The following is a 10,621-nucleotide window of genomic DNA, read 5'->3' as shown; positions in this document are numbered from 1 at the left end:
TTTCATTTCAAAAGGTTTTTAATTTATATTGAGTTTTTTTTACAAGTCATGTTTAATAAAGAATTTGAACCATCACCTGTTGCTAATTTTTCACGGGAAAAACGTTACAATTTCTCAATCGTAACAGCAGTATGTATGACTGATACAGTGTAATGGAACCAGAACAGGAAGCTATGGAGCACAAGATTTTCCATGATATTTATGAACAACTGAACTATTAATTGACATGATTGAAAGCGGAGCTAAGATTCGATCGCCTTGGGCTCTACAGGTTGGAGGAGGCGACGAACAATCAGCTCTCCTCTGCTGTTTATGTAGGTGTCACCCATGTCCTGTTCAGCAGGGAGTCCATAGGGTGTCTTCAGCGGCTGGATCCTGAATGAACCAGGACAGAGATGACAAGAAACAGTCTCTTTAAATGTCCACACAAATAGCTTTAATAGGCATTTATTAAATTAATCTACTTCAGATTTTCCATTGCAGAGACTTGAGGACCGTAATATGAAGCAGACATGTTACATTAATCTTACCTTACAAGGTGCTTGATGAATTTCAGTTGGCTATTGACTGCAGGTGTGTTTTTGTGAATTACAGCTGCATGTGCCTAAATACACAACAAAGAGAGAACAGAGAGACAAATCTGAGACGGCGAGTGTTACAAGTAACAAATTGAATTTTGTGCCTCTACAGTGGACGGATGCAACATCTGCTTGATGTGATACATTCACAGCTAACAATTTAGGTATCATCCCCCTGTGCTGCTCATCCATCTATCTCTCCATAAAAAAAAATTGAACATGACCTATTTACGCATAGATAGTCCTCGAAAATACATCTCGTACATTTCCCAAATCTCTTGAAGGTCTTGTGTTCTCCAAAATATTTGCTTTATTTTTGAACAGTACAGGACAAAGGCTTACCTTTTCGAGCCCAAGGTGTTTCACCATCTCTTTCTCCCAGTACGGTCTTCGCATCACACTTTTGACTCGTGTCACTATATGCAGTTTATGAGGTTGGTCTGGATCACCCCCATATTTCTCATGTTCTTTTGATCTCTCTTCAAAAAGCTATGAAGGAAAAAAACACAGGGCCTTTGAACACTGACAACCGAGCAAATGAGCTCAAGTGATGCTTTAATCATTTAGAAATGCAGAACAAAGCAGCATCATTATTATTACAATGTCTGGATTAATTTGTTAGAGGGCCCTGGGTGCTTGATATAACTAAAATTACTAAGGTATTAAAATTAATTGGCAACGGGGCCCTCTACAAGACAGAGCCAAACGTTTAGGTGATAAAAAGTACTCATCTTAGTTATCATTGTACGTAAGTGGTACAAATTCCTTAACAAATTAGCAATTTATCAAATTATAGTATGTGCAGTTAATTGGCATACAGCGAACCTGGGGCTCTTGACTTGATTCTTACCTCTTTTGGGATTCTTGCTTTGGTGAATTTGCTGCGTGCGGACACAAACCACGGGCAAGGTGACAAAAGTGTAGCATCTGTTAGGATCTGTAAACATACACGAACAGTGACGAGGCAAAATTAAAAGCAAAGAGTGGTAATATGGCCGAGGCTAAAAGTGTTATGACATGAGACAATATACATTTGTCAACTATCTGGTTTTCTTAAAATATCCTGCTTTATCTGCAAATTAGGAGAGTCTCTCCTGAATTTAATATTTTTTCCTCTCTTTCTCTATTTTATATTGTGAACTCCAATGCTATTATTTCAGTGTTATTGATGATACTGAAGTTGTCAACAGTACCGTGAAACTGGGTATGTAAACTTGTATTATTTGACTTTGCTGCATTTAGTCCTTCCTTGCTGTATTTTATTTATCTTATCTATTCATTTACTTATTTTGAAGGAGGGGTTATGTGCTGTTTGCATTTTTGTATGTTTATCACTTAAAAAATGTATAGAAACCACATCAGATACTGTCCTACGGTGGCTATCACTTTAATATCTCTGGGTTTATTCAGCCATTGTGGGTTGCAACAATATGATAAGTAATTCAATTTGCAGACAACAGACATTCCTGTCAGGTTATTTTTTCATTTCATTGTTTTCCAACAGTTTCAGAGGGTCTAACCACCTGCATTTATAATCTAATGACCATGGAGAATGGCACAATTTATCACTGAATCATTATTGTGCAACTTTCAGCATACAGTAGCAGAAGTTCTGGCAGCTAGAGTTGGAAAATGTGATGAACAAAACATTGTTTTTATATATATATATATATATATATCTTGTCCTAATTGTTTATCACTATTTTGTAGTCATATTATTTCTTTATATTAATCTTGTCTCTAGGTGGAGGCTTCAGATCAGCCCAGTGGGTTTTTTGTGCCTCTCTTCCTGCAGTGTATATTATTCATTGATTTTTTTGTTATGTTGTATAGTCTTAAATTGTGCAAAACAAATAAACAAATATATATTCAGATATCACTCGATTTTTGTAAAAACCCAAACAGTTAACTATATTTCAAGACAAAGAAAGGCACATTTAAACACATAACACCCTCACAGTTTTGACATTGAGAGATTCAAATTGAAAAATACCACGTGGTGTTCTTACCTTGACTGATAAAGAGCTGAAACCACGACAGACTCCTGACATGTTGTATTTCTGTTATGCAGTCCAAGGTTAACGTTCACGTCCAGCCCTGCTAACCGAGGAACAACTATAAGAACTAAACCTTATGAATAAAAACACAAACGTCAATATATTCTCATCATATTCACCAACTTTACACGACCAGCATTAACTAAAGAGCTGAGAAACAAACAGCTAACAGACTGTCAGGTTAGTATGATGGCAGTCTGGTCTCCTCCATGGATGTCTACACCGGAACCGGAAGCGTGGAGGAGTTACATTGAAACTGCACCGATGTGATAACTCTTCCCCGAACAAGGTTCCTAGTTATTTTGTATCTATACATTTTTTTTTTTTTTAAAGGTCCCATATTATGCTAAATTTCAGGTTCATACTTGTATTTTGTGTTTCTACCTGGACATGTTTACATGTTGTAATGTTAAAAAAAACCTTTATTTTCCTCATGCTGTCTGCCTGATTATACCATCTGTCTGAAACGCTCCGTTTTAGTGCATTTCAACGGAATTGCGATGCTAAGCAACAGCTTGGGTCCGTGTTTACTTCTTGTCAGCTGATGTTATTCACATACACTGCAACCAGGAAATAAACTGGGACACATTTAGAATGTTTATGTTTAAAACTGTGTAATGGTCTAAATATTGTATATTTGTGACATCACAAATGGACAGAATTCCAAACGGCTTGTTTCAAATGCACAATTACTGAATACGGGCTTTGTGTTTTTCTCTGTATATTGAGCGCTTCGATACATAAAGCACTTAAACCCGCTTTATAATATAAAATACATGAAAATCTCACTTTTTTCAATATGGGACCTTTAAACAAAATAATATGCAATGTAAAATTTATAAAATGTGATTAAAATATAGGTGCTTTAGTTGTATGTTTTCTTGGTGAACCTACACCCATCTAAGCGTCGTGGACCATTTATTACACCATGAAGTTTCTCCGGGAATTATTTTTGTGGCGCACCTTGTATAGCTGTCAACCTGGGAGTGAGTTTCCTGTCCGCAGATAAGCATGAACAGTCTGCTGGTTCTGTAGAAGCTCTAGAGAAGACGAAGGACAGACAGCATAATGACACAGAACCACGTGTCTGGGATGGAGACCTCCGCCGTGACCGTCCTGAAGAGAGCCGTGGAGCTGGACCACAGCGACCGGCTCCAGGAGGCTCTGGTCTGCTACCAGGAGGGCATCCAGCTGCTCATGGACGTGTTGAAAGGTACACACATACACATGAGGAGAGACAGCATGATGAAGATAATACACAGTAGAGACAGCATGATGATGATAATACTCAGTAGAGACAGCATGATGAAGATAATACACAGTAGAGACAGCATGATGATGATAATACACAGTAGAGACAGCATGATGATGATAATACACAGTAGAGACAGCATGGTGATGATAATACACAGTAGAGACAGCATGATGAAGATAATACACAGTAGAGACAGCATGATGATGATAATACACAGTAGAGACAGCATGGTGATGATAATACACAGTAGAGACAGCATGGTGATGATAATACACAGTAGAGACAGCATGATGATGATAATACTCAGTAGAGACAGCATGATGATGATAATACTCAGTAGAGACAGCATGATGAAGATAATACTCAGTAGAGACAGCATGATGAAGATAATACACAGTAGAGACAGCATGGTGATGATAATACACAGTAGAGACAGCATGATGATGATAATACACAGTAGAGACAGCATGATGATGATAATACACAGTAGAGACAGCATGATGATGATAATACACAGTAGAGACAGCATGATGAAGATAATACACAGTAGAGACAGCATGATGATGATAATACACAGTAGAGACAGCATGATGATGATAATACACAGTAGAGACAGCATGATGAAGATAATACACAGTAGAGACAGCATGATGAAGATAATACTCAGTAGAGACAGCATGATGATGATAATACTCAGTAGAGACAGCATGATGATGATAATACACAGTAGAGACAGCATGATGAAGATAATACACAGTAGAGACAGCATGGTGATGATAATACACAGTAGAGACAGCATGATGATGATAATACACAGTAGAGACAGCATGATGAAGATAATACTCAGTAGAGACAGCATGGTGATGATAATACACAGTAGAGACAGCATGATGAAGATAATACTCAGTAGAGACAGCATGATGAAGATAATACTCAGTAGAGACAGCATGATGATGATAATACACAGTAGAGACAGCATGATGATGATAATACACAGTAGAGACAGCATGATGATGATAATACACAGTAGAGACAGCATGATGAAGATAATACACAGTAGAGACAGCATGATGATGATAATACACAGTAGAGACAGCATGATGATGATGATAATACACAGTAGAGACAGCATGATGAAGATAATACACAGTAGAGACAGCATGATGAAGATAATACACAGTAGAGACAGCATGATGAAGATAATACTCAGTAGAGACAGCATGTTGATGATAATACACAGTAGAGACAGCATGATGATGATAATACACAGTAGAGACAGCATGATGAAGATAATACTCAGTAGAGACAGCATGATGAAGATAATACACAGTAGAGACAGCATGATGAAGATAATACACAGTAGAGACAGCATGATGATGAAGACATATGAACTTATCTCCTGTCTCACTGCCTGCAGTTGTGAAAGATGAGTCAAAGAGAGGACACTACAGGCAGAAGATAAAAGGCTACATGGACCGAGCAGAGCAGATCAAAGTTCATGTGAACCAGATGAAAGAAGGTAATCAATACAACCACTAAAGGCTGAATAACAAACCGGGCAAAGTGGGATTTTATGTAGGAATACATGACCCATGTACATTTTGACGCATGGCCCCTAGTGTGTCTACAAGCAGGTAAGAATGTCAAATATGCCCATCTGTGCTTTAGTGGTGAACATTTCCAATATAATAATAATACAAAAAAAACAAATCTAATAAATCATATTCTCATAAACCAATTGATTGACACAGCACATTTGAAAACACAAATAAAATAAAGAATATTGCTTATGTATTTACCCTCTCTTGAGGCCCTGAGGCAAAATCTAGTTTGACTACCTTTACTATTTCAGTTCATATTATGCAAGTTACACTATAGTCCTTGAGCCAGACCCCCAAAATGTGGTTGTCGTGCCACTTTGGAGGGACCAAGTCTCATAGTGATTTTTTACATCAGATCAATATGAAGTTAGTTATAAGGGCATTTGGAGTGGCATTCAGAATTTGCCCGATACCTGATCCAGCTATTTGAGTCAGTATTAGCTGGATCAGGTATCGGTGACAATGGGGCCGATCAATTCAATTCAATTCAATTCTATGTTTATACACTGTATGCATTATATACTGTAATTTTAATTCTTGTTTAAGTTTTGACCAATTTGTTGCTGCATTAAAATGATTGCTCTTGAATTGTAATTCCTGTTACTTTGAAAGTTTTTCTTTGAAGTTCCTGGAGTACGATTTATTATTTTAAAATAAATAACATTTCACTAAACTAAATGTATTTATTTGTTACATTTAGTTTTACAAAGTTAGGAAAGCTATATTTAAGTCAGGCCTGATGTTGCCTTACACGTAAAATAATGACCCCAGTCTCTTCCACACAGTGAGGCACACTGCTCATTAATTAAACACTGGTATCGGATCGGTACTCGGTACCGGCCGATACCCAAAGCCCAGGTATCGCTATCGGGACTGAAAAAGTCAGATCGGTTCATCCCTAAGTTACACAAGGTATTTTATTGTTGCAAGCTTTAGTCTGTGCCGCTTCTAACTTTTACTTCTTGTCTCTTTCTGTGTTCCCTCTCCTGTCAGACGGGAAGTACCACGAGCAGATTAGAATAGCCGAGGATGCTACTGGTTACAGCTACGAGGTTCTGTTCAAGCCGTACATGAGTAGTTTACTCACAGAGGTCTGGGTACAAGACCCGTACATACGGCACATCCACCAAGTAAGATCTCAGTGTTTTATTCCCCCCCCCCCCCCCCCCCCCCCCCCCCCTCTTTGTTTCAAGCTGGATCTGGCTTCTTTTATTTGGTTTTGTTCAAGGACTGCAACTACTGATTATTTTTCATTATCAATCAGTCTGTCAATTATCTTTTTAATTACTTGATTAATACAAAGCTGGATTAACATCCAAGCAAAGCAGGCATCTGCATCGGGGCCCCAAAATCTCCAGCGTCATTGTTTGGCAATTGGTAATATGATTAAATGTAACTTTGCTTGGTGGGTAAATGGGAATATGCACTACTAAAGCACAATAATAACTGACACGACAAGACATGACAAGGGCCTTAAGGTGGGTCATGCTTTATTAATGTACCTTGAGATGTTAATAGGGTCAAAACAGTTGTAAGACCATCATTATTTCAGCTGATATGGTGCTTAAATGGTGTATATCCCTAAATCAATTTATGTTTTAATCAGGTTACAAAAGTCATGTTAGACAGGAAGACAATCCAGCCACTCCAAAATACTAAAACAAGTTGCAATGTGAAAGGAAATACATTAAAAAGCCTTTATTGTAGTGGCTAAATCATTAAAAAAGCCAACATGTTTCGACCACTGTAGGTCTTTGTCAGGGCATTCAACAAACAGACAAAGCTGATGTGGCCTCACCTGTATGGTATCGACAACCAATGGAAGGCAATCACATGATCACCATAATACTACAAAACATTACAACATTTCATGAAGAAATAACACATAAACAAGTAATTTATGTACATCATCAATGAGAAATACTCCTAGTAAAACAAACATGAGAGCCTATACAGAAAGAAGAAACAATATATACATTTTACTTACAAAAGTAATGTCTTCACATTGTTAACTTGTATTTGGTATATGTAGTGGATAAACAACCTAAATGATTAATTAATTGAATTGTGACTGATTATCAGTCAGTTGAATAAGCATTAATCAAAAACTTGAATGCAGAATAAGGCATGAATAATACATAATTATATGGTGTTAATGAGAAATAGTTGAGTAAATTTAATTAACCTAAGAAGAGTTAAGTTTATAGTAAACCTGGAGTGAACTCTGAAAGTTGGTTATCCTGCATCCCACAACACATAAAACAATTCAATTGAAATATTATCAAAGTTTATTGCCTTAAATGTTGAATTTTCTATTTTTTAAATTATTTTTTACAATGGCAAACACTTAATTTTAATTGCAACTTAATACTGTACCACACTGCTTCCCCGTTCTCTCTACTACAGTTGTACAACTTCCTGCGGTTCTGTGAGATGCTCATAAAAGCGCCCTGCAAGGTGAAAAAGATCCATCTCCTCACTTCACAGGATGAAGTAAGTTATTGAACTCATGAGGTCACACTAATGTAGTGAATGCGTGGCAGCCATAGCGGTCTCTTCTGTTCAGTTTGGTGCTCTTGTTGTTTCACTGCCGTTCGTCCCGTCCTGCAGGCGAATAGCGGCCAGCAGAGCAGCGCTCTGGCCGAGCTCAAAGAGAGTCTGAGTGCTGAGGGAGTGAGTCTGGATCTGCAGTACTCCTCCACTATACATGACAGGGACATCAGGTACAGCTGCCACTGACATATGAAGGATCTTTTTTCTCTCCACTCTCTGTGATTGCATCTTTATTTTATGGCAGTTTATCCAAAATGAATTGTGTTTCCAGGTTTGACAATGGTTGGATCATCAAGATAGGAAGAGGGCTGGATATCTACAAGAGACCTAAGGTGAGACTTCATACTAATTCATACTCATCCTTCTCTATTGCTGCCATTGTCAGAATTATTATCATATTATTGTTTTATCTTCCAGGGCCGATTCTCTCTTGGATATTGTGACTATGACCTCAGGCAGTGCCAGGAGACCAACGTAGACATTTTTCACACCAAACACACAAAAACACTATGAGATTCATAAAGCTTAAATACATTTTTTCTTCTATCTTAATTGACTTACCTGCCCTCAAAACACACAGACACATCCGCTGTGTTTTGGGGTTTGCCTTAACATACACATACACGTCATCGGCCTTATAACAACTGTGTAACTGAGTAATTTTTATCTGGTTTTACAATATGCTTTGTGTCACACTGGTGTCTCTTTAATTCCAACCAACTGTATGATTCTGTATGGTTTCTTCAGTCTTGTGTGTAATCAAACTTTGCAAAAGAGTTTCCTGTTTATATCTTTCTTTCTTTTTGAGGCTTTAAGTTGGGTTTTTTTTAAACTTTTTTTATCAAAACTTTTTTAACCTTTCTACTGCTGTATGCTTGTTAGGATGTCATACCGCCATCTAGTGGAAAAATAAATTAAAAGTGCTTTTATAATATAAAATGTCTCTGTGTTTTATTATAACCCTGTGATAGTCTGGCGACCTGTTCAGGGTGTACCTGACCTTCGCCCAATGTCAGCTGGGATCAGCTCCAGCCCCCTGCGACCCTGAAAAGGATAAGCGGTTTGATGGATGGATGTGTTTTATTATTCAATTTTAACGATGATACAAGCTCATGTATGCAATTCAAAATAAATGCATACATAATAATAATAATAATAATAGTGTCTGACAGGATTAGTAACTACAAAATTAAAACTTTAATTCAAGTCTGATTTTGGTGTCTACCTAACAAACTGCAGCAGATTATTACATTTAAATATTTAGTTTGTGGTATATAGTTATTTGTTAGAACATCCACATTGTACCAAGATTTTTTTTTTTGTCAAACTACTATTTCCAGTTTACAAAAAAATCTCAACTCAAGGTTTCATTTACTCGCCTGCTCTGGAGCTTTTGACCATATCTTATGGTCTTCATCAACAGATTGAGTTTGTTCAATTGTTACCGAACAGTAAACTGTAGCTCAGTGGATCAGACGGGTCGTCATTTAACCAGAAGGTTGGCGGTTGAATCCCCGGCTCCTACTCTCGTGAGTGTTGAAGTGTCCTTGAACGAGACACTGAACCCCAGCGGCCCACTACTCCTAAATGCTTAGGGTGGGTTAAATGCAGAGGTCAAATTTAATTATTGTATCTGTATGTGTATGATGAATATAATTAAGTTTAAGTTTTGCATTATTCTGAGCACTATTGGACTTCTCCATGTTGGCTTAAACTATTTCCAAGGTCAAGAATTAACATAACGGATTAGTTTACTCCAGCAGATTGCAGATTTAGTCATTCAAATAGCATCCCCATTATTTCAAATTGCTTGAAATGTGCAACTCGACAAAACCTTAATTCAGCTTTATCAGGTAGGCCTAATAAATAAAAACATTATTTTTATTCTCCTTTCCACAACAGCCTGCTGCTGCTGGCTCTAAAGTATAGTTTATATTAACATATAATATGACTGATGGAGTCCTGGCATCTATGACGAGCACAGTGGCATCTAGTTAATGGTTCATATTAAAATCTAAATGATTCAAATATGTTATAATATCTATATAGCTTTGTATGAGCAAAGTAAGTTGGTGTATGTCATTTGTTCAGGGTTTCAGATATCGGTCTGCACTCATATTGAGCCCAATATGTATACATATGACATATTTTATGACAAAAAATATTCCCCCCCCCCATTCAAAAAACAATCATACCTTCCTCATTAGATTTTCATGGGAAACTGCTTGAATGAATGTAAACGGGCATGAGTTCAAACAGCACCGTGATCGGATTATCTATCGGCCTTAATCTCGATATGCACAGGCTCTGAGGGAAAGAAATTATAATCCATCAGGGAACCACATGAACCAGAGATGACCATGACCGTAACAAACCTCTGTTTTCTAAGAGCAGAGAGGACAAAAGGCTGCAGTGTGCTGTAAATGTCCAATATGTGCAGAGAGCTTTCATATATAGGACAACACAGCAGCTGTAATAAAATAAGATAAGTTCGAATAGGCTACATATTGTCCCTTATGTGTAGATTTACAGGCAATAAATCCACGAATAAAACCAGACTCTTACGTCACTGTGGTC

The 10,621-nt window shown here is 37.4% G+C and overlaps 2 protein-coding genes across 5 annotated transcripts; one reads left to right on the top strand and one right to left on the bottom strand.

Moving 5' to 3' along the window:
- On the bottom strand, positions 1 to 2,900 carry mrpl30 (mitochondrial ribosomal protein L30). 4 transcript variants are annotated; one of them, XM_037790960.1, is made up of 6 exons: positions 2,806 to 2,900; positions 2,588 to 2,702; positions 1,429 to 1,515; positions 921 to 1,067; positions 531 to 604; positions 1 to 375 (listed from the first exon to the last, which is right to left on the bottom strand). In XM_037790960.1, exons 2-6 carry the CDS (start codon positions 2,627 to 2,629, stop codon positions 243 to 245), a joined length of 483 nt encoding a protein of 160 aa, XP_037646888.1. In that variant the 5' UTR covers positions 2,630 to 2,702; positions 2,806 to 2,900; the 3' UTR covers positions 1 to 242. The 4 variants fall into 4 exon arrangements, with proteins under 4 accessions (XP_037646888.1, XP_037646891.1, XP_037646889.1 ...); XM_037790963.1 differs by having other exon boundaries at positions 2,810 to 2,888; XM_037790961.1 differs by having other exon boundaries at positions 2,588 to 2,708; positions 2,806 to 2,885.
- Positions 2,901 to 3,498: 598 nt separating this feature from the next.
- On the top strand, positions 3,499 to 8,983 carry mitd1 (MIT, microtubule interacting and transport, domain containing 1). The gene is made up of 7 exons (XM_037788839.1): positions 3,499 to 3,848; positions 5,308 to 5,409; positions 6,485 to 6,621; positions 7,898 to 7,984; positions 8,102 to 8,214; positions 8,316 to 8,376; positions 8,462 to 8,983. The coding sequence occupies exons 1-7, from the start codon at positions 3,704 to 3,706 to the stop codon at positions 8,555 to 8,557; spliced, it is 741 nt and encodes a 246-aa protein (XP_037644767.1). The 5' UTR covers positions 3,499 to 3,703; the 3' UTR covers positions 8,558 to 8,983.
- Positions 8,984 to 10,621: the final 1,638 nt, after the last annotated feature.

The sequence above is a fragment of the Sebastes umbrosus genome, chromosome 13 (assembly GCF_015220745.1).
Source record: "Sebastes umbrosus isolate fSebUmb1 chromosome 13, fSebUmb1.pri, whole genome shotgun sequence".
Taxonomy (NCBI): Eukaryota; Metazoa; Chordata; class Actinopteri; order Perciformes; family Sebastidae; genus Sebastes; species Sebastes umbrosus.
This window is presented reverse-complemented; position numbering and strand designations above follow the sequence as displayed.